Here is a 24,745-nt window from a genome sequence, read left to right as displayed (position 1 = left end):
TGAGGCCTATGCCTAAATGTAGATGACGTTACCAGACGGTCATGGCAAACATTCTCATCATGTTGAACTGAGGATACGCCACGCGAATAGGGATAGCAATACCGAATCGCTAGCACATCCTTTTGTAGTGATTTAATTTTATGTGCAACTTTTTCATAAAGGTTTCAAATCCACACTCATTCTTTTCATATATTGCATTTGCATTTGTATTTACATATTGCCTTTGACGCGAGAATGAAACACAACGTAACAAATATAAGCAACATCGGTGTTCTAAAAATGTGTAGGTACAGGGCTCGCGGGTTTTAGCGGTAGGTTTTGCACCTAGAAAATTTAGTGTACTTCAGGCTATATCTTCGTCGTCTTAAGCTTTTAAGTGTTAAAGATGCGATCGACTTGTTGGGTAACAAGCCGGCCATGATCGTGTAAAATGGCTTCATCGTAGATCGATTAGTTTCTGAGATATAACCGGAAATGTAAAAGTGCAAAACCTACCGCTTAATCTCGCGAGACCTGTACACGGCGCAACAGCCGAAATATCACAATCAATGTGTTCATTAGACGTTTTTACGGAGCGAGCGAAGCGAGCGGAGTCTTTCCTTAGATTAACGGAAATTTCTGAGTATGAGCGGCCGGCCGGCCGGCCGGCCGGCCGGCCGTGCGGACGCTTTTGCGAGGCTTATATCTCAGCAACCACTTGACCGATTTACACGCGGTAATTTTTGTAGGGTAGCTTCATTCCTTCTACCAAGTATTGGACTATTCCCGATGCATGTGGGTGACCCCTTATGCACGTGCCACGTGCAAAACGAAGAGGTGTCAGTTTTGTAATTGTTGCAATATCTCGGTAACTACTTGGCCGATTTCGCTGAAAGTTGGCATGTAGGTAGGCACCCACTAGGCACTGCATATCCATGTGCCAGAGTTGGGGTGCTGCTGCACGTGCGCACGTGCAGGGGTCGTTTCCAGATCTCGAGAACGGCTGGACCGATGGCGCTCAAATTTGGCACACGGTTAGGGACCAGTTAGTAGGGTGCCGTGCATAAGTCAGTTGGGACCCATTTTGCACGTGCGCACGTGCAGGGTGCCGCTTTCAGATCTCGAGAATGGCTGGGCCGATTGTGCCCAAATTTGGCCCATCGCTAGTGACCGGTTAGTAGGGTGCCGTGCACAAGTCAGTTGGAGGTACCCATCGAAATTTCGCACGTGCAAGGCCCACCCTCTCGCTCGCTCCGTTACTCGCCCCAAAAGGCGTTATACTGGTAACATACGGTTCCTACGTAGGTACTCTGAACATAATGCTTATTAATAGTCGTGAAACAGATTGATTCATAAAAAACATACCACAGGACATGTAATGCGTAAAGAAAGAGTATAACTAAGATATCAATAAAATAGGGAATGAGCGAATATATCGTATACATGACTTTCTTATAAAACGGCCCTTTGCACCTTTCAAAATGGCAATGCTCGTTTCTCTAGTTGAACACATAAATGAGGTCTTCCACTTTCCACGACATATCTAACCCTACAGTAATGTCCGGACTCCCGAGGTATCATGATTCAGGGCGACGCCCGGCGAGCCGGTTTTAAAGTGGTGGTCCCTGGCAGCGGATTTAGACTATTATCTGGTTGGTCCCGTACGATCAGTGGGACCCCTGGTGTAAACCTCAGCTCGATAGGACGCTGGACTGATGTGAGACCGAGCTCGTCCCTATAAAGTAGCGGACCTGGCGTGGGTTCGGGCTCTTCCCTATCAGCGGACACTTGACACTTAGCGCACATTTGGCGGGTGGGCCCCAGCTCGTCCAAAGCAGTGGGAACCAAGGCCGTATAAGAGGTGGGGTTACCGACCAGCAGTGGACCGGAGCTCTTCCAGCCAGCGGAGGCCGACCTTGTGTGAGCCCGAGTTCGTTCTTAGCAGCGGAGGCAGATCTCCTGAGGGCCCGGGCTCGTCTCTAGCAGCGGAGGCTAACCCGCTGTGTGCCCGAGCTCGTCCCAAGCAGCGGAGGCTGACCAGCAGAGGACCCAATCACTCCCCCCCCCCCCCCCCATCAGCAGACGCTGACCTGGTGTGAGCCCGAGCTCGTCCCTAGCAGCGGACGCCCGCCAGCTCCCGCCGCGGTTCCCTGGGCTCGGCGTGGGCCACGAGGCTGTAGACGAGGGTGACACATCGCGCTGCCGAGGATCGCAGCTTGACGAACAGCAGACAGCGGTCCACCACCACGGCCACTTGCGACAGACCTGGGGGCGAGGTGAACGGTCAGTCACAACATATGAACACGATGGAGGGCCAGTAATCACGTGTGGATGCCAGCTGAACAGAGGTCGGTCAGAATCCGAGAAGAATTGATTGAAGCAATCCGTAATAACTTGTTCATGAGGTTCCCACCGCCACATCTTAGTTGTTGCTGCGGTGTCCACTGTCCAGGTCCCAGGAGCCGAACTAAAAGGGACGCAAAAACTAGCCCGGCACCAGCAGCTGCCAGCTAGTGCCTTCCATCCATACGTCTGATAAACGGGATACTGCTGTGGCATCTCACCTGCTCCGTTGAGCGGCATGCTGTAGTGCAGTGGAGTGTCCGAGGAGAGCGTCCACGTGCGCCGGTCATAGAGCAGCAGCCGCTGCAGCACCGCCACGTCTCCGATCACCTCCTGGGGTACAGACAATTGCTTGTTAACTGGGGCATAGCACGTCGACTTCTACAGTCTATAATGAGCCATTTAGTGCACAGACGAGAACTCAAACCGAACTGACGGATGGCACGGGGGAACGGACACTGCGAGGTGTTTGGAAAAAGCGGTACGAGGCTGTAACCAAGATTTCTTAGTAGAGGCAGCACTGTGAAGATATTAATGTGTCACGCTCTAGCAAACCGAGAACCAGGATTCTTTAGAAAACGCGCGAAAGCGGAGATCCCAGACTCCACTCTAAAAGCAATTAACGTGAGCTAAATGCAATAAAGGAAATATGAGGTGCAGCCTGACATTAAATATCCCTTCATAAGGAAGCGCAGAGGACGCATAAGGCGGACGATTAGACGGAGCCGACATTTGACGTAATTTGTTGCCCAATGAGCGGAAGGTAATGTTCTGCCTAATCGCCGCGCCGGCGGGATAAAAACGCAGCAGATACGACAGTTGCCGCAGAGTCGCTAATGAGGGCGGCTTATTGCTTGGAGAAAGAGACAGAAAAAGACGGCAGAGGAAGGGAGAGGGGAGGAGGAAGAGAGAAGGAAGGGAGGGAGGGAGGGAGGGAGGGAGGGAGGGAGGGAGGGAAGGAAGGAGGGTGAGAGAAGAGGAGAGACAAGGTGATAACTTAACCATGGACTGAAGCTTCTTGACTGATCACTGGACTGACCCGATCCGCTAGATCCCTGCCCCAGCACATCCCTCCGTTCCGTCTCCATGTGCAGTGCCGCCCCTCGTGCTTACCTCTACCACGACCACGACGAGCAGCTCGAGCTCGTCCTCGATATCCCAGGCGAGCCACCAGTCGGAGGCGAGGAGGACCAGGGGAGCCGACCGCCGCATCCGCACCCGGCGGCCTGAAAACCCCAGCGGGTGAACACGCAGTGAGCGGGACTGTCTCCCCACTCGGCGCCTACAGCCAGTTCGTCACATCACAGGGGCACCCAGCGTCAACTCACACCGGTTGGAGGAGCTGTATGACCAGGAGACGTGCCCTGCAGCCGATCAATCATAACCAATGTGAGTGTATTTTTGATTCCATCGATTTATGCATGGGAGCCTGGCAAATGTAGCTCCCACCAACACCGGCGCGGCCACGGTGGCGGCCTGTTTATGTGACTCAGCAGCTGCGCGTCCCGTGCCAGAAGACTCGCATTTGGCGCTCGCTGGTGTAACGCTAACAAAGGCGCATTGTTTGTAAACAGCTGACGAAGTCGCAGGTTGCCACCTCAAACGTACCGAGATAACATTGTTCATGGCAAAATGATATTTTGACATTAATTTGATTTCAACAGAAATATTTTCGTAGACATTCTCCATAAAAACTACACATGAAAAAGTGGATGCTTCCTCTTACAGCCAACTGGCTTAGTTAGAGCATTGAAAACGCGGCAATTACCAATCGCAAGTTTGGGCGGGATGCTGTATTGTCATATAGGTAGGTTGTAAATCTCCTCTGTACTTAAGTAGTTGTACCTCTGTACGGTAAGATCAAGATTGTATGCGGTTTGATTGGCATTTTTACCAGTACCGCTACCGAAAAAGAGGAGCATAAAGGCCTATCTCTTATAAAAAGCCAGCTCACACCCGTCCCGTCATTACCGTCCTCAGGACAGTCAAATCCTTCTCCACGCCGCAATTCCTGACCCCGGCTGGACTGGCAACTTAATCCCATACGGGCGGCTCCCATTGGAGCGCACCGCAGCTCCTAAGGGAGCACACCAGTAGCCGGATGCAGAGAGTGTTTGGGGTGGGGGGCTGGGCGGCCTGGCCAACTGGACGGGCTCAGCGCCGGCGACTAACTAGGGTGCCTGCCCCGACCAATGTCTCCCGCTAATTCCTATGTCTTCCCGATCCTGCAATGGTCTCAATGGACCAAAAGGGCCTTAACCAACAAAATAATAATCATCATCATGATAATAAGGAATAAGTAGCCTGCTGCCATCGCCGCGAATCAGGAATCACCGAACGGTCAAGCTTCCCTAACAGAACACGTGGCGCCCTCTCAGACACCTGAGCGCCACCTGCGCCCTGACCTCGCCAGCGTGCGAGAGGTCCGCTCTGGACGAGATGACCGCTCCCCTAACCACCTCTCCTCTTTGTGAGGCGTCTTCGATGCTGAGCGATTACTTCCCTATCAGCTCTTCTGTGCTCATGAACTATCTTTTGAATAATGATCGCTTCACACTATCCTCAGGTGAGTCGAGCTTTTAGTACGGGCGGACAGGTTTTGTGCGGAACTGATCGTACAGTAGCCAGCCGGGACTCACACCTGCCAGGTGTGTTTGCCCCCGGGCAGCGTGACCTCACCTGACCGGGTGGTGACGGGCCCACGCTCCACCGGCGGTTCAGGGACGGAGAGACGGCCGGCGTCCACCCGCAGCACCTCGTGGCCGCAGGTCAGGTCAAACACCCTGTTCAAAGAAAGATCAGGACAGCGAGGTCAGGTCAAACACCCTGTGAATGAAAGGGACAGGGAGGCCAGGTCAAACACCCTGTGAGGGGACAGGACGGGGAGGTCAGGTCTAACACCCGGTGAATGAAAGGGACAGGGCAGAGGGTCAGGTCAAACGCCTGAGAATGGCCCGGTTAGGACAGGAAAAGTATCAGTGCTGATCGTGCGACGTTAGTATGAAATGAAATGTTATGAAAGTTATGAAAGATCTATAAAAAACGACAAAGGTAAGCTCCTTTCTACCCGTGGTCTGATGAGCTCGGTGATGGAGGCACTTCAGTAGCCACCTCTCAGCTCTCACTATCTCACCAAGTGATCTGTCTGTCATCTTACCTGAGCTCAGCAGTGCTGTGCTGTACGAGGTACGGGCCGTCGTCGACAAACGTGGCCGCCTCTGATGACAGCCCTGGCCGGAGTGGGCCGCACGTCAGCACCCGAGCCCCGTCCGAGAGACGAGTCACCTGCGGGCACGCGGACGGACCGGGGCGGATCACCAGTCTGCAGAGTAGACCCATGCCAGCGACAGTGGAAACACACACTTCTCGGATAGGGTGCAAGATAGAGCACAAAGAATTTCGATGAGGCAATGATCGGTTCGTTCGCCTCTAGGACAAGTTCCACGTCTCAGTGGCAGTTCCTTTGTTCAGGCAACTCGTTAGAGTTATTTGCTAACGAGACGCGGAACTTGCCATCGAGGACAAGAAACCTAGCAGTGACACATAGCCTGCTGCTGGCTGCTGGGACAAAGAATGGCTATTACGTTACGTAACTTCTCCGACTCCGCGACCACCCCATCGCAGGCGATCCGGCCGGCTCAGTACGGACCTCGAAGCCATCGGCTGCCTTTCGGCGACTGACGAGGTGGTAGGGGGAGCCGCCCAGCTCCAGATAGCCCTGGTGTGCGGTGAACACGGCCACGGGCGCGGCGTCGCCCGTCAGCTGACCGTTGGTCGGTACACCGTCCCCCGTACCGCCGACAACCAGCGGTCGGCCGTCCGCGATCACGTGATCCCCCAAACCGGCTGCCGGACTGCGCTCCTGTCACAAACACACATTGGAAATTACCGCGGTCAACATCCCAGCACCGTTATATACACACAGACAACCGGGCTAAACGGACATTATGCCGAGTAGACATTACCCAGTCAACAGTAGAGCGAATAGCAACACCGACTACAAAACTGACGAAAGTCTGATGATAACAAGACCTTATATAATGGCAAATCGGCATAGGTCCGGCTCACGCTATCTGGTAATAAGGAGTTAAATATAGAGCCCGCTTCATCATTCCACTGTCTGCTCAGCAAGTGATCACTGACCACTGAGCAGCTGCAATGGTCGTGATCCATCGACCCTTTACGGAGGAGCTCACCACCAAAATCTTGTCGATGCTGTACAGGTAGACGACTCCTCGCGATCGTGAGGTGAGCATAACCACGCCCTCGCCGACTGTGGCGGAGTCGGCATGCGGAAACTCCTTCCGTAATACCTGCCACCAAGAACAAAGCCAAAACAGCGGAACACAGGTCAAGGGATAATCATGTAATTGTGTAGTGCGTACGGAAGGTCGTATTTAGATTGGCTTTCAATCAATGATCTGGAGAGTGTAGGTATAGCTTACGAGCATTCTAATCGGATATATTAAGACCATTAAACTAGTTTTTTACAAAATATTTAAATAAACACTCGGTATTCTGAAGGGTGTCATCACTGAAGTGTGACGTGACAATCTAGAAGGGTTCACTCCGAGATCGGTGACGGTACGGCGCAGGATCATCGGACCACTGACCGCTCTCACCTGAAATCGGACCAGAAACTGGACCGGCTGGATGCTGAAGATGATGACGGACACCAGCGCCTCCACCGTCTGTACGGACGTGATCACCAGTCTGCCGGAGACGAGGGCGTCAGACATCGGACAGTTACTCCCGCACAGTGCATCATTGTCAGTAAACGTCCGAATAACGTCAGACTAGCTACGTCGACTGGCGTCTGACCAACGTCCGGTAACATCTGCAAATATTCGGCCAAGAGCTACCGTCTATCCAGCATTCAGTCAAAGTCTGCTGAATGAACACACAACGTCCGTTAAATCCGTCAGTCCGACATTCCCCTTCGGTAACTGTCGGGGCTGCCGCCTGTTCAAAATCAGATCAGGGCCTCTTCAATTTTCGTAGGCTCCGCTCACATCGGGTTAGTGGCAGGCTATGACAGAAGTCAGGGCGGATAACGGAAACCGCAAATTTAGCACCAGCACATAATTTACGCACGTGACAGAAACATGACTTCAACACGGTCTTTTCATCCCTCATCCGAAAACGATACTGGATTTTCACCTTTAAACCCCGTCTCATCCCTCGGCACTCACTCATTCCTCTCCAGGTCGTGGTGGATGTATTTGAAGGCCGGATGACTGGCCGGTCGACCAGAGCCGTCCCCCGTCCGGGTCGCGGAGGTAAGGGTGACGCGTCGCTCCACGCGCCGTGACACCACATCCACCACCTCGAGGTCAGTGCCGTCGGGCCGCACCAGCACCGAGAACGCCTGCGGACGGCAGGCTGTCGGGACGGGAAGACGGGCGTCAATGAGCCTGAATCTAATAGTGGTAGGATGGGGACTACAGGCAGTCGGGACAACACGGATTGTCGGTGAGGGCGTACCGATAGTGGGATACTTTGGTCGACAGACTCGTCAGACTGTCGAGACAGGTCTGTGTCAGTGAGGGTATGTCTGAGGCCGCGAATAGATAGAGCATAGAACAACATGGGTAGAGGTGACAAAAGTGTGACCCACCGTGGTACGGGTGAGGCCGCTCCACCAGCGCCGTGCACCGGTCGTCCTTTCGCGACAGTTCCGTGAAGAACGGCTGGAACGAGCCGGGCAGGTCCAGGGGCCCGAACGCCGGCGCCACCAACACTATGGGAACGTGAGTGGTGTCAACGCCGCAAACTTAGCGGAACCCGCGGGAAACAAAAGAAACAGAATGAGACGCACTAACGTCTCATCCAGATTCATATCGGCCATTGATCTTACGCAATGCAATAAGGCATCATAGCAGACATGAAACAAAGTCTTTCACTTTATTTCTGGTTGACAAATTTGAAGTTTGCTTCGATATGAAATTACTCCTTATTGACCCTAAAATTTAGTAAGATGTTTGCGCTCATGGAAGAGCACCCTTGTCTGCTGTTCGGAGAGGAGACTGACCGCGTTTCTCGGCGGGCCGGTGCAGGTACACCCGGTCAATGTTGTACTCGGAATCGGCGGCGTCCGTGCGGGCCAGGTGACGGCGCAGCTGACGCCGGCCGGTGGCCGCGCACGCGGAGCGCACCGCCAGACAGGCCGAGCGGTACGGCTCGCGGCCCAGGCCGAGCTCCCGGCGCGCCAGACAGCACGGCGTCGGCGGCGGGGCCACCCAGCAGGTCCGCGGGGCCCAGCGGCGGGCGGCCGGGGCGGAGCCGGCCCCGTCACCGGACATGGACTGAAACGGAGCAGGCAGTCAGCCAGAAACCAGATCAATGGCGTCCTTACTGATAAGGCCAGGGATGCATGAAGGTACAGTCCAGTACTGGCAATATTTTTTTTTTTTTAAATAAATTTTGTCCGAACCTTTTGATGGGAAGGATTCACAAGGACAGAGCCACCGCTAAGCGAAGCTTGTTGCGATGACCCTGCCCTCTACCCTCCGATCGCGCAATCTTAGTTCTATGGCAGAATTTAGAGTCCAAAGTTTAACGTGCGCACAAAGCCGCGCACGGCCGGTCCCCTCGCTGATTTCGCCTGGCTACGGCCTGCCACCAACCGCAACCATACCTGTCAGGAGGCCCATAAATATCGAGCGCCCGTCGCGCTTCGAACCCGGACTGTTATAACCGGGAACGCGTGCTCTCACCACGCGGAGTCCAACGCTCTAACCAACTGAGCTACGGGACCGGCTAAATTACGGGACCGGCTAAATATATCGGTCATTCTTCCAAAACACTTATCATTACACTAGTAAATCTTATTGTTATACCGCTTCACTCTGGATACGAAATGAATAACATCGATAAAACTACACACTGTATGAATGAGTATCGCATCGGGGTGGAGCGTCCTTTTTGTAAATGGGTACATTGAAAGTTTCTTCCTATGAAGAGACACACGAAGGTTGAAAAAAAAACATCGACCATTCCACCCCACCATTCATCAGTCTCGGCACGACCAAATCGCTTAAGTGTTGAAGTACGGACGACTGTGCTGAGGACCGCACTGCACTCCGAAGCCTTTTACTATGACATTTTATGAGGTAGGCACGCCCAATAGTTCGAAATTAATAAGGAAACGCACAGTGCACATGAAGCTGCTCCGTATGATTCACGAGTACCCATTTTCTGCAGCACCAGTCATCATGCTCACAAAGCATATTGCTACAGCTCAGCCGAGCTGCGCTGCAGGGAAAGTAAGCCACATTCCACTCCATTTGACAGTGTCATTTAGGCAGCACAATGGGGGCATTTCAACCCTCGCCTGCACGTGCGATTTTGCCATCATACATCGCACGTGAGGGTTACCTCACTGTACAGACGCTCAATTACAACCAAATTGAATGTATACCGTACCCATTAAGGTGCAGAAAGGGCACCAGACACGCCAGTTCTTAGAGCATTGAACGGAGGCCACATTCATGGAATGTCAGGGCGTCGCCACGCCATCAAACTTGGTGTCGTTTTTGTGGGTTTTTATACTGCATTCAATCTTCAATTTATCCTCTGATGGATAATCAACACCAATATACGATAAACAGTGGAGTGCAGCGGCCACCGTCCAGTGCGAGGGGCGTGTATCGCCCGGAGCGCATTGCCGCCGCCGTCAGGACGGCCGGGGCGGCTGTTACGCATTGATGTAGGAGCCGGAATGAATTGACCGTGTATTCAGCGTGTTTACACAGAGATGCCATCAATTGGCCCGCTGCTGTGTGTTACGTGAACGGTCGGCGCCGGGTGGGCGCTGTCACTTTCCGGCTGGCACTGAAGGCGGCTGGACAGACAGGCGATCGTCCCTCTCCGGTCAGGATGTGGTCTCACGCGCGGCTGCTGCGGCGCGCCGTGCTCGTGGTCTCTGTGCTCTCGCTCAGCGGGCTACACGTGCAGCAGGAGAGGCCGTCGGCCGTCTGGCGCTCCGCCCGGCTGCTGCCGCTCTCCCTCGGGGCGCTATACATCTCCGGCAGCGTGGCGTTCCAGCTGTCTGCCGTCAGTCTCTTCGCGTTCCTTTACAACGCCGTTATGCTTGCGGCCATTCTATACAACGTCTACGTGATGGCCCACCTCCTCCACCACCGCCGTCGGCTGCACGCGCTGCTGGACCGGGTCGCCGAGCTGGACGAGGCGACCGCGTGCTGCCGCCGCCGCCACGACTACCGCTTCGTCCAGTGGCAGTCGCTGCTGCTCGTTGGCATTCAGGCGCTGGCTGTAATCATCTGGGTGGCTGCCTTCTTCGTGCTGGGAAAGTTCGAGCACCCTCACTACCTGGTGCCGATCGTGGTGCCATCGTTCTTGCACGGCCCCGTCGGGTACTGGCTGGTCGTGACGCTCCAGGCGGTCGTCAACAACTGGTTGTTTGGGTTCTCGGTGCTGTTTGACCTGATCCTGGTCGGTCTCACGGAGGCGTCCACGCTGCTGCTGACGCGTCTGACCCGTCTCACTCATCTCTGGTTGGGTAGCAGCGGCAGTATCGAACGGCGCACTTCCAGTGTGACCCATGAGAAGCAATGGTTAGGAGAAGAAAACGACAAGACAGAACTGGTTTCAGGGACGTCCTGCAGGGTGACGACAGGTCGACCTCAGCTGGCAGACGCCGCTCTGGCCAGCCAGACCATGGTCCGAATCAGCGTCCTGTCTGGCGCCGGACCGGTGACCACCGGCCCGCAGGACGGTCCGTCCTGCCTCTGCGCCGACCGGAAGGCCGGTCCGCACCCCTGCCGCCTGCAGCAGCTGCGCCAGCTCTTCGTCTGCGTCTCCGAACTGACGGCAGCCAGCGCGAAGTTCTGCTCGCTGCCCACTCTCGGGCTGCACGCGCTCGTCACGGCCGTGTTGCTGGTCGGCCTGTACGTGAACGTGCAGCTGTTCCGAGACGACGCCGGTGTGGCGCGCGCCGCCGGCTACGCGCTGTTCCTGCTGCTGACAGTGATACGACTAGCGCTGGTCTCTGTGTCTGGGAGTCGGCTGGCAGACCACAATCACCGCCTGCACGCCACGCTGGCCAGCACCCGCTGGAAGGCAAACACCAGTCCAGACTCGCGGCTGGCGCTTCATCTGCTGCTGGCGCAGACCCAGCAGCCTCTCAGTTTTGACGGCTGGGGTCTGTTTGTCACAAACAAGACCACCATGCAGTCGCTGCTCGGCTTCGTGCTCACCTACTTCATCATCATGATCCAGATGAAGCCGCCGGACAGCACAGAGGTGGCAGTCTGACCGGTGTCACGCTCCCGAGACAACCGCAGCGGTAACAGATCCGGGGACCTCGTCATACGTCGACCAGCCTCAATACATCGGGCTTACGTAAGCGGCAACAAAACGGGCTGACAGACTTCAGAGAATGCTATACTGAAAGGTGTTCCAATTATGACAAAAATGTTGTGCATTGTGTTCCGCAAATTGACGACACATTCATGTACGATTTTCAGCTTGTTATGTAAACCGCGGCATCAAAATAAATTACGCCGAGATCGGATCTCAAGGTCCCCCGAGCAACTAGCAATCACTTGATTCTTGACCATCGTGACTTTGACCCAGGGTATATTGAGTGAAACTTTGACCAGCCACGAGGCGAGCGAAGGACATTTTCGGGGCGCTACCCGGGTGCGAGGGCAAGTTGTCAGGGATCTGTCGACACAGTCCAGAGCGGGGATGCTGGCATAACCCGCGGCCAAGTTGTCTGAGTACTTTTTAATTTCCCATACGTCTATAGTGTAAAAGTGACCCCTATTGCAAATGGGCTGTCAGGGACATCTCCTCCTCTGTAAATTTGGAGGGATCATGTGTCGGCATTCCCACGTTCGTTTCGGAGTCCATCTGTTCCATTTGGAGCCCGTCAGTTGGCGTCAAGAGTTGGCGCAGCGAGCGCCCCGAAGACTGCGTCTGCGCACGAGGCTTCGCGATGGAGGAGTATTTTGACGAAATCGCCCTCGCTGCAGAAGAAATAGAGGGACTTGTTGAGAAAGAGGAGGCCGCAGTGTGCAGACGACTTTAAACTGTACGCCAACGCCAAGACCAAGGCAATCAGGGGGCGTTCAGATGATCGGGAGGTTTCAATTGATCAGGGACCCACCAGGTGACCAGGGAACGCTCTGATAACCAGGGGTCCTTCCAGTAACCAGGGACTCCTTTAATAACCAGGGGCCCCTCAGTAAACGTGGGCCACTCAGGTTACTGCAAGAGACAGGAGTCCCTTATAACCAGGGACCGGCAAGGTCTCTCAGGTCCGTTTTTTGACAAAGCTGTTATTGACGTCATATGCGAGCCCTTTGCCACCAGCAGAGGGCCCTTTCAAGCCTTTTTAGGGCCGTTTAACGTCTCTTGAATTTCCTTTGAGGCTAAGGGCCTCGTCAGCAGCCGAGGGGTCTTTGAGGCCTTTTTGAGGGCCTCTTAACGTCAGCTGAGGACCGTTGGACGCCATCTGAGGACCGTTTGGGGCCTTCTGATGGCCAATACATAGATGCCAACTGAGGGCTCTCTGACACCAGCTGAGGGCACGCTGACACCAACTGGGGGCCTCCTGACACCTGCTAAGGGCGCTTTTATATTTGACACGAGCTCAGGGCCCTTTGACGCCCTTTGAGACCTTCTGAGGTCCGTTTGACGCCAGCAGAGGACCCTTTGGGGTCATATGAGGGCCCTTTGCTGCCTTCTAAGCGGCCTTTGAGGCTTTTTGAGGGCCGCTTGACGTCACCTGAGGACCGTTGCGGTTGGACTCCAGTTACGGACCGTTTGAGGCCTTCTGATGGCCATTTTGCGCCAACTGAGGGCCCTCTGACACTAGCTGGGGGCCCTCTGACACCAGATAAGGGCCCTTTAAGGCCTTCTGAAGTCCGGTTAACGCTAGCGGAGGGCCTTTTGAGGCCAAATGAGGGCCCTTTGAGACCTTATAAGGGCTCCTTGAGGCTTTTGAGGGCCGCGTGACGGCATCTGAGGACCGCTGTACTCCAGCTGACGACCGTTTGAGGCCTTCAGATGGACTTTTGGCGCCAGCTGAGGAGGGCTCACTGACACCAGCTGGGGGCCCTCTGACACAAGCTAAGGACTTCGGAGGGTCGTTTGACGCGAGCTCAGGGCCCTCTGACGCAGGTTTAGGGCCCTTTGACGCCCTTTAAGGTCTTCTGACTTCTGAGGTAGGTTTAACGTTGGCTGAGAGCCCTTTGAACCCATCTGAGGGCCCTTTGAGGCCATCTTGTGGCCCTTCATTTGGCCATCTGAGGGCCCTTTGACACCAGATGAGGGCCATTTGACGCTAACCGAGGGCCCTTCGAGACCATCTGAGGACCCGGTGATCCCATCTGTGGGCCCTTTGAGGTCTTTTGAGGGCCATTGAAATTTCACCACAATACCCCTGGCTGCGCTACTGGGCATTTATGGACTCGTATGGGCCTGCTGGGGAACGAGATGGGCCCTCCCGGTCTTTTCAATCATTATTTCAGTTCATTTTACATGACCTTCGGCGGTCTAAAGATTAGGAGCCCCAACTCGAATGGGGGGGGGGGAGGCCCGTGTGCCCTCTCCTGTGTGCGGCCTTGCCGACACTACACCGCTTCCCCTCCCTCCGCCATAAACGCACCGCTGCACTGTTAGGCGCCGACAAATACGGACCGGCGCCGCAACCGGCTCCCCCGCGGCCTGCCTCGCGCTGACATAGCCCTTCCCGAACACCAGTGTAACCCCCACGCGGCCTAGGTATCGCCGCGCCCACCTGTCCGCAGCGCGGCCTCTGATGGCGTATCGGATCATTGATGGTGCGATACATGTTTTGGTCAGATTTTCGCAATTAACGCGAAAAATTGCCCAAAACACTTTTTAAATTTCAAAATTGAAAAAATTACAAAAATGACGTGAAAGTGAGCGTTTTCAACGTGTAAATTTAAAACGCTCTAGCGCAGCCATTTTTGAAGAAATCGACTTCAAATTTTGCACACGTGTTCATCAACCATATTTGTTTAACATATATTTCGGTTTTGTGAAAATTTTGAAAATTTCTTATATTTTTCTCTTGAGAAAGAGGTAAAGCTTCGCTACGATCGGCCTTCCGATCGACCGAGAAGATTCGTAAAGTTAGTTCGTATCTTCACCATTTGCGATACAACTTGCGTATCTACTTAGCCTACGATGTGATGGATCCCTCCAATATCTGTTCCGATTCAACTTACGTTTGATCGCAACTGCGAGGTGCCTTGCGATCACATGGATCCCCCCAGCCTCAGACTTTCTGTTTCTGTGCAGTGTTAAACGTTGGAAGGGCGTGAAATAGACTACATGACACCATGCATTCGCTAACGTGTTAGTGTCATGTATGGATACGGGGCAAGTTTCCGAAATTATTTTGGCAGCTCAGAAAAAAGCCTAAGCCAACGACTTCTATAGCTCATCTGAACGAATACATTGCGATGAGGACAATTTCTCAGTTTCTGTCCACCTATTTTCAATCGGTTCTGTTATTTGCTAAGAAAAGGTAAGGCATCGATGTTCCCGACTTCTGACGACCTTACATATTACATAACCAATCGTTTCTGACTTACGCGCTTATATAACTTACCAGGGGCGGAGCTTCCTATTCAGTTGGTGGGGCGGCTGCCCCACCAACTTGCCCCACCAATAAGCGTTTTGCCCCACCAACTTTAGCAGACTTTTAGGACTTTTTTGCACTAGCTAACCAATCTTTTTCGCATTGGGGAGCTTTGAAATGTCTGTCTGATGTCAATCATTATCTCTGTAATCATCATAGGCGGCGGAACGGGGAGGGCACGGGGGCACCGTGCTCCCCTTTGATTTTGGCATTTTAACATTAGCCCTATGGGCGTTGCATGGAAAGAATGGGACCAAAAGTCGGCAGTGCCCCCCCCCCCCCTTAATTGAAGGTGTTCCGCCGCTACTGTCTGTAATGAAAAGAATCGATTCAGTGTTGCACTTTATCTAACTCAACAATTGGACATTGTAGGTTTGACGACTTTTTGCCTCATCAACCTGCCTGGAAAAGCCCCATCCTTGTAACTTACCGCCCGCGGTACGCATCGGAAATACCACAAGAACAGGATTTTTTTCGAGTAGCACTACTAATTTTGCACTTACAAATATATTCGTACAATAACATTCAAATATAAAAGGGTTTACCCACAGCTCAGTCGCTAAACAACCACCGTACCACTTCATGTTCCAAAGTTGCGTTATGATCGCTCAATGTTGCAGGGAGCGTAACATCGTAACAATGTACTTCGGTTTGAGCGTAACAGTTGCAACTGTCAGTGGTTGCACGATCAGTACAAGAGGCTCACCACGGTGTTCATACTGCTCATTTAATATATATGTTACAGGCCGTATGAAAACTCAGTCCGTTTGCAAACGGCCTGGCCCGATTCAGGCCGTTTGCAAACGGCCTGGACAGCCCAGTCAGTATGCAAACGGACTGAAAAGTCAGGCCGTTTGAATACGGGCTGAAATTCCAGGCTGTATGCAAACCGCCTGAAATTTCAGGCCGTTTGCAAACCGTCTAGGCCGTATGACAACTTTCCAGACACCAGACCGTTTGCAAACGGTCTAGGCATTTTGAAAACAATCTGGTCTGCATACAGTTACTGCTGGACAATGTTGAGTTTGTTGAAGCACGACCGTTTCATGACATTACATGGCACCATGAAATCCTGAGGTGCATTCGGCATCCGGAAAAATATTGTCACTCGGATATTCTCCGTCGGAAAATTATTGCTGAGCGCCTATCTTCAGCATGTCTCGTTATCGCGATACCGTTCGTGATCCCCGATGATTCTCGCTAGTTCCGGAAAATTCTCCCTGATTTTCCCGATGACGAGTGAAGGCCTGGTCAGGAAGAGATTAGCAGAACTGAGTATAGCGCCCGGTCGACCCGGGCTTCCCCCGGATTTCAAAGTTTCGCCTTCCACCGCAATGGTCAAGTATTGCCGGCGTACGCCACCGGCCAGCCGCCGCGGTCGACCGGGCGCGGTGAGGACTCTAATGTGAACCAGTGCACTGTAGGCGTTCGGGCCGGTCTAGCCTCTTACGGGGCAAAAAAATTATTTTGCTTTTATGAAAACAAAAAGCATACCAATCGACTACAAAATGTCCATACATTACATAAATGACCATTATCTGGTCATGCAACAACTTGGTATAGGGTGAAAGGGGCTTCAAACACAAAGATTTCTTAGGCCGTAGACAAGTCATAGTTTTCGGGTGTTTGAAGAGTCAAAGTAGATGCCATGGGGATCCTATGTGCGTGAGTTTTACACGTAAATGGTTTTATGAGTTGTTCTGTGACATGTTACGACCAATTCCGCGCAACGAAAAATGAAGTTGCGAAAATCATTTAGCAGCATGAGAGATAAACATGTCATCGAGTTATTTTGTATGCTTAAAATGAATATCATTCACTATGTTAAAGCCGATCTTTTGAGTTCCCCCAGGTCCCGCGCTAAATCGTGTGTCACAATGTGCAGTGTGATGTTATTGAACCGGCCAAGCAATAAAAAAGTGCGCAAACTTGCGCCATTTGCTGCTATGCAACATTTTGCAATACGCTGTCTAGCCTTTATTAGCTCCATAGTGACGGGAGCGAACAAATCAGCCTGCATTTTAGCTTATGTTATTTCAAGTGATGACAGTAACACCAGCCAGTGTTATCTCGTGGGTCAGAAGCATTCTAATTGACCGGAGGATGAGCTGTCACGTGACCGGAAAGGCCTCAGGCGATGCACAGTGGGCGATCCGGCCGGTCTGGTCTCGCGAAACCTCAAACACATTTTCTTTCCTAAAAAAATGAGAAGTATTGCACATGAGTTAATGGGAAATTCTGCATAAGTCACGCCCCCCTCCCGAGGCCGAGGGGGTGCTGCCCCCTTATAGGTTTTAACGTGATAGCTCACAACACGCCGCCGATAAAGAGCTGAAACTTGGCATACTTGGCCTTTGATTCAATCCGGATCTGGTTAAATCAACCGCATTTTCAGGTCACGTCAGGCCAGGTCGCTGACCTATGACGTCATAAGTGAACCTCTGCACGGTCCTCAGATGTCGCAACGTCGCAACGCCCTCAGTGCCAGAGGAACTTTCACAGGAAGATGAAACTTACAGGACGTAGCATACTCCGAGGTCTCACAACTTGTATATCTCGGATTTTTTGCTAAAGTTCACATGCGGTCAGGTCGGTCACGTGATCTCACCGTTGTAAGTCAATGAGGGAAATATGGAAACTGTTATTTTAGCGCCAGAAATGATCTAAAACTATCTCAAGCACATGGAATCATGGTTTCATGCGCTCCCTGCAAGGTACGGTGCTACACCTTTGCATTGCTAACCTTGCATGACGTCATTTATGACGTCACAAGGGCCATATTAGTTTTCCGTCAACACCTCCGGAACAAAGTAAGTTAGACAGTCGACCTCCTTTGACCAAGTTCGTGACCTGAGGGACTCTTACCAGACTTTGACTCGAGGTCAACGACTCAAAACCTTAACCCTCGGACTTATAAGGGGTCGAACGGACCACCCTCGTTTTTTTCGCGAATAACTCGCGGAAAAAGGGGCCGATCAAGACGAAACTTTCAGTACATTCGGGTTAATCAATTTTACACCTACACTGAAAATTTCATGACCCTGACCCAAATCACCTTTGACCTGTGACCTATTTCCCGAGACCATGTTTGGCCGGAATCGCGATTCGGCGTGTCGGCTCACATTATCCGCGCGGTTGCAGTCTTTTTGTGGTTTCAAACGTTCAACCATGTGAAATGATGTTGGTTCCATGCATTATGCTGGGTGTCAAGGTCACCTGAAGGTCAGGTCAGGTCATTGACCTTTGGTGACCTCGTTTCACTTTTTCGAGTTTTACATGTTTCTAGGCTAGTTTTTGGAGCTGATTTCGAATTTAGCGACCATTTGAGCATTTAGGAAGTAGTTTTGGTGCCTTCTTATCATGTTACGAGGCTGTCAGTAGCGGTTGACACCTACTATGAATACCCGGCAGGGCGCATACTGGTTGACCTGACCTGACCTGACTCAACCTGGCCTAAATGCATGAAGAAATCATCTGTGATCAAAACTAGCATGCAATTCGTGATCAGCACCCCGAAAAGCCCCAAGGCAACCTCACTTTACGATGTTTTAACAGGTTCCGATTTTCCCGACTTTTGGGTAATTGACCTGGCCTGGAAGGTCAAACAATGACCTAGGACCTTAAAATTGGGTATCATCGGCTTCGTCTCATCACGGGCAGCAAGCTCGTTTTTTCTGCGAAGCTCTAGCTCCATCAGGGGCCAAACCGCAAGGGGGAATGGAAGTGCTCCGTTTTGCCACGTTTATGCAACATTTCATGCAGTTCCTGCACATTGCGAAAGCTTATAACATGGGAAACGTCATGCATTCACGTTCTTTAATGAATTTGCTACAGTTTGGTGTGTAATTCGTAGGCGTAGGTCTCCTAGATCCAAGCCTATAAGGGTTGAAAGGTTGTGAGAGGCTAGAACCCCTGAAACGCCCACTGTGCAGTGGCGCGGGAACTTCTTCCAGACGGGGGGGGGGGGGGCTGAACCATAATAGAAATCAACCTAGGGTACCCCCAAATCTAGTTTTCTCACCGGTTTTAGGCCACCTTTTTCAGACCTTGGCCTTTTCAACAATAAAAAACGAAAATATTTGCAAAAAGTCAGGTATTCATCTGAGTGAAGAAACTACCGTTTTGGCAACCTGGAATAAAGGTTTTAACTTTTAATCTGCCAAATGAGTTGCCGAGCCAGTGAAAGAGGTGGATTTTTCACTTACATGCTTTCTTCCTTTGTGACCCACAACCCCTAATTTGGGGAGGACAAGCTGCCCCAACGGTTCCTGACCTAATGAAAAGTTGTGGGGCACCGCATCCACGGCCCCAGAGCTGTGGGAGCAAGCTTCCCCCACTGCCCCCTCCCCCGGTTCCCGCGCCTATGTATGAATCTATGAAATTATGCTGGTAGATTTCCGATTTCGATTCCTCCAGCTGGGGTGGGGTGAGGGGGGCTCAAATACATTGCGAGCCCCCCCCCCCCAGCCGAAAAGTTGGAGGGGCTCAGCCCCCGCTAGCCCCCCCCCCCCCGGTTCCCGCGCCACTGATGTGAACTCTGATGTCCATTGCGCGCTCCGGCGTTTTATGCCGCAAAATAATCGGTGAGTCTTGTAGTGATACGTTTCACCAGACCTCACCAGTAGTGGCTTCACCAGGCTCCATCAACTGGATGGCCGTACACAGGCGGACTGTGAACTTGTATAATTAGTAATATTGTCGAAAAACGGCCGGGCCGAGCATCAGCACAGTAAGAAAATGTTCGACATATGTAGACGAGTCATTCGGCATGGAATGCGCAAGCATTCACATGGATGCAACCTGATCATCGACCAGCCTGGATCCATTAAGTTCAATCTTCAGAGGCTGTTGTACTTCGCCAGACCGTTTGAAAACTGACTAGGCCGTTTTCAAACTGTCTAGGCCGTTTCAAACTGCCTAGGCCGTTTTCATACGGCCTGATATTTCAGGCGGTTTGCAAACGGCCGGCTTTTTCAGGCCGTTTTCAAACGGCCTGACTGGGCCAGGCCGTTTGCAAACGGACTGGGTTTTCATACGGTCTGTAACATATACAACCCACAGAAAGTGGTCACTGGTCCATTGACTAAGATGATAACTGTCAGCTAAGTAAGCGATTTCTTGTGGCAAGTCATTGACGTAAAAAGTCGCGGGGTTTCTCAGATCGTCAAGAAATCGAAGAAAGGTCAAAACAAAATATCGAGTGCCCGGTTGGCTGCAAGCCTGAAAAGCTACTCACATCGCGCGGATGCATGGTGCAGAACGGACAACTAAGAACAGGCTCGAATACAGCAATTGAGAGAGGATTGGTGCACTCCAGTGAAGATTGGTGACGGCGCCAATACTCCTTGCGTTGCATTGATCGTTGGGAAGATAAGGTCGATCAAGATGACCGAGGACTACTACGAAGCTGATGCCAAGAAGGATGTGGGATCGGCTTGCCTTGGATGTTATGGCCACTCAGCGAGTAAAGCCAATTCAAATTAGCCATGAGCGAGACGTTCGAAAATAACTATTAAAATCTTGGCCCTGAGGAAGATGAAATCTGTGACAACCACTACGCACGCCAATCGTCTGCCGTGGCTGAAGTCGATAGCCACTGTTTTGTTTTGTTGGGTTATGCTCTTTCGGTCTGACGAGACCATTTCAGAGCCGGAAGGATGATGGAAATTAGGGGCAGACATTGGTCTGGGTCGTCGGTGCTGAGCCCATCCAGTGCACAGGCCACCCAGCCCACTGGTATTCATTGCACCCGGCTACGGGCCTGGAGGGCTACCCGCATGGGATAAAGTTGCCCGTCCAGCCCGGAACGGGCCGGAGTGGAGACGTAGAGGAGAAGGATTTGACCATTCTGACTGACTCCTGAGGATGGAAACGAGGGAACGGAAGAGGATGGTCGCTGGGCCCGGAGCTATTCATATTCGCTATTCAGCCTTGGTTGGCCCGGCCAGGTGGGAAGCTGAATATTCCAGCGATCATTCCGAGGTACGCGCTCCCGAACAGCCGTTTGGGTCAGGCCGGCGGCAGAGAGCCGCGAGTCGCAGGGAACACGTACAGCCCTCTGCAGACTGCGTGGTAGGTATTCTTTTTTCGACAAAACCGAAAATAACGCGAATACTATGCTATCGGGCACTCGAAAATCGTAACAGCAAGATGCGCGAGACTCCGCAGGCGCAGCTTAGATTGGCATTATCATCGTATGCATTTGCCATCCAGTTTGGCAACAAAACCCAAAAGTTTATATTTGCCCCCAAAACGAACTTTTACATTTTGTTGCCACACAAGGCGTATGCTTTGTTTATTGATAGGCCCTATCGAAGGAGTGGAGCATGGCGCATCTATTTGCAGTGAGCTTCGACCGACTGATAACATGACTTTTGAATTATTATCAGTTTTGTCGGAAAAAGAATACCTACCACGCAGTCTGCTGAGGGCTGTACATACATACATACATATAGCCGGTAGTCGGCCGCATGTCAAGTGCCGACCTTACGTGATCACCCATGTCGTCATATCTTCACTAGAGAGTGATCCGCCAGTTTCGGTTAGACACACGACGGCATATTGCTAAATCCTATATGGACCGTTCCGTCATTTCCATCCTCAGGACAATCAAAATCAAAACCCTTCTCCTCCAAGCCTCAACCCCCTGTTCAGGGCTGGACGGGCAGCTTTATCCCATGCTGATACGGGAATGCCCGATAAGAGCACGTCCGTAGCCGCGTGCGGTGAGTGCTTGGGGGGGCTGGTCGGCCTGTCCCCTGGACGGGCTAGTCAGCCCCGGCGATGCACCAGGGTACTCGCCCAGACCAATGTCTCCCCCTAATGCCTATATCATCCTTCCGACCCTGAAATGGTCTCGTCAGACCGGAGCCTAACCCAACAAAACAAAACAAATAAACAAACGCTAAATGAGGCATCCAAGGCCCAAAACTCATCGACGAATTCACGACCGTTCTTAGCCATTCTTTGTCGCGCAAAACATTTTAGATCGAATGGTGGCGTTTTCATCGACTTCAATGTTACGATAACCTCATAAGGTCACTGATGACTTCTATGACCATCATTCGATTCCCCGGCGCCTGTGACGTAATGTTAAAATGTTTAACTGATAAAAGGCTAAGCAGTAAGCATTGCATCCACTGGATGGAGCCGACCACAAAAGAAGAAGACGCCACGGGCCACCCTAGCGGTGGCCTTGACCTCCGCCGTCTGTTGCGGCTTCAAAGCCAAGCCACTGTAGCCTCCAAGCTCCGCCCACTGCGTCCCTACGTCAGCCTTCCGTCACCGCACACAGCGTCCGCGCTGTGGCCGGTCGGGACCGGCCACAGGAAACCGTCCACCGCACGCAGCCGTGACGTCGGAACCGCCTACCCATCCCCTACCCCCACGCCTGCTGGACCCACCGCACATCAATGTCAATGTGCGGTGCCCGACGCCCGTGAACCGTGAACAGCCCTCAGGAGAGCTCGGGCATCCCCCCTCCACCCCCCCCCCCCCCAGGTTGAGTTCAGCAGTCGGCACAATCTCTCGTCATTGGTGCAATCCCTAAAAAATACGGGGAAGACGTGTGCGCGAAGAAATGCAAATCTTTGCACGATGGAGAAAGAAAATGCAGCCCGTGCAGACCCCGACCGCCCCGACCCGACCCTGACCCGCATCCCCAACACACAGCCAGCAGTGCCGACTCACCGTTGGTTTTTCAAAGATATGTGTGAGACATCTGTAGCAACAAGCAGTCCCTCAGCAGACAACAGTCGAGAAGCTATCTTGAAAACTTAACTCACATCACCCACATCATCATTACGCCATCATATTCATGAGGCATGCATCCATGGGCGGCGCCACCGGGGGGGACGGGGGGGACAGGTCCCCCGCTATCGAAAGTTAGGGGGGTACAGTACCCCCCTATCGGCGAGGCCCGTTCAATAGTTGATCATAACGCATTGTAGAGTTATCCGTCGCATTTAATGCATCGTTGGTTAATCAAGGCAGGTTCTGAATAAAAATTGCTGTTGGGATGTATTGCAGGGGGTCCTGGCCATCTGCAAAAGGTGTGGAGCTGTGATGCCTGTAGTTATAAGGTGATCGGTAGCGGGGATCGTGCCCCCCCCTTTTTGGGGCGCCAGGCACAGGGTTATTACCTCCCCACCCCACTGCCAGACCCCATTGCCGACAAAACCAAGTCTACTGAAATTCAATAGATTTCCGTTACTCTATGGATATTGTCTATTCCTAATATGTAAGTCAAATTCAAGCATGGCAGTTCTACCACAGGAACCATTTGAAATCTATGCCATTTAACCCCAGCACTTGGGGAGAAGTGTTCGGATAGATTACAGGCAGGACCAAAAAGCACGCAGTAGCCCAAGACCTTATAATTGGGTAGCATCGGCTCCCTCTCGTCAAGGGGTTCGATAGCACTCTTTTTTTCTTCAAAACTAAGTTCGGTGGGCGGCCGAACGGCTGGGGGTCTAATCGAGCCCCCCCTCCCCTTCTTACGTCAGCGGCTGTGAAAATGCCATTACCAGCTGTTGAAACATGGCAGTTTGCTTTTGCATGAGTGCACGAAAGGGTTTTAGGTACGTGATACGTGAAAGGTTCTACATGAAAATTGAGATACCTACACCAGCTTATCAAATTGTGCTCACTGTGGTGCGCTCGGTTTTACCTTGACTAGTCTTTGAATTCTGGGGTGAAACAGACCAGCCAAGAGACCTGTTCCATAAGGAGAGCCACTACTGCTAAAGAGATGAGGGATGAGGTTTCCAGAGACCTTCATTACCTCCCAAAGGGGGTGCCCCGCCATTTGCCAATCCCTGCTGTAGTTGTTACGATTGGAGGGTGAATATGAGAACGATGCAGGTCGTGCCAGCTCGATCATGACGAACACAATGGTGCCGACATCACAGCTCTACTGCCATTTTTGACGAAGTTAATCAACAAGGACCGGAATCCAACCTGGGCCATTTCACCTGCAGAGGTCGTCGGACCTGAGACCCTTTCACTCATTTTTTTTTCAACGGTGCATGCGCTCGTTTTTCCGCGAAGCTCTTGGTAAGAAAATCCATCAGAAAGTGTGATCAAATAACGGCTGGTGACCTTCCATGACCTAGCATGACCTTTTGAGTGACCACCGATGACATGACCACTGACGGCTAGCCATTAGCTGCACCCTGCCCGTTGCATATGGATCAGGTGGTGATGTCATGATTCTGAAATTATATAGCAGTTTTGGCGCACTTGTCAGAGCAGAAGACATTCCCACTTTTCCTCCATGACTATTTGATGGTGAAGCCATAAAGCTGACCAGACGTAAGATCGAAAATTTGAAAGTACGAAACGTAAGAATAGTTGGCACTGCTACTCATACCTAAGCAATTCGCAGCTTGTAGGAAACCAGCTTTGAGTTGGCAAGACTGCAAATTTTGATTTAGACTTTAGAGGCAAGGATGCTTGAAAAGGTGATCGATCTTAGGTGTCCTAGGATAAGTTTGGAAACGGGATGCACCATTCGATGTGTTTTGGGCTTTGCCAAGTTTCGCGGCGTTACGTGCCTCGTTTTTTTTTTTTTTTTTTGCATACACGATCAGTATCTACTTTTGGGATTTTCGGTCAGGCAAGGTCCCCGTCCCCCCCTATCGAAAACCCGTGGCGCCGCCCCTGCATGCATCACACCCATTCTATGCACCCATGCATGCATCACAAACTGATACTTCAAGGCTCCAAGAATGCCTTCACAACAAAATAGCATAATTACGAGCACTAGGCATGCATATGTCGTCAAAT

At 52.1% G+C, this 24,745-nt stretch overlaps 1 protein-coding gene across 1 annotated transcript; it reads right to left on the bottom strand.

Annotated features, from left to right (window-relative positions):
* Positions 1–175: 175 nt before the first annotated feature.
* Positions 176–24,657, bottom strand: LOC122392487. The gene is made up of 13 exons (XM_043387393.1): positions 24,648–24,657; positions 22,649–22,733; positions 8,354–8,627; positions 7,940–8,062; positions 7,515–7,704; positions 6,945–7,035; positions 6,519–6,635; positions 5,972–6,184; positions 5,480–5,607; positions 5,002–5,105; positions 3,436–3,548; positions 2,544–2,655; positions 176–2,244 (listed from the first exon to the last, which is right to left on the bottom strand). The coding sequence occupies exons 3-13, from the start codon at positions 8,622–8,624 to the stop codon at positions 2,093–2,095; spliced, it is 1,614 nt and encodes a 537-aa protein (XP_043243328.1). The 5' UTR covers positions 8,625–8,627; positions 22,649–22,733; positions 24,648–24,657; the 3' UTR covers positions 176–2,092.
* Between the last annotated feature and the right edge of the window lie 88 nt (positions 24,658–24,745).

Source organism: Amphibalanus amphitrite, unplaced genomic scaffold, assembly GCF_019059575.1.
Source record: "Amphibalanus amphitrite isolate SeventyFive unplaced genomic scaffold, NRLGWU_Aamphi_draft 000487F_arrow, whole genome shotgun sequence".
NCBI classification, from domain to species: domain Eukaryota; kingdom Metazoa; phylum Arthropoda; class Thecostraca; order Balanomorpha; family Balanidae; genus Amphibalanus; species Amphibalanus amphitrite.
The sequence above is the reverse complement of the archived record's forward strand: the minus strand, read 5'-3'. Positions and strand labels throughout refer to the sequence as shown.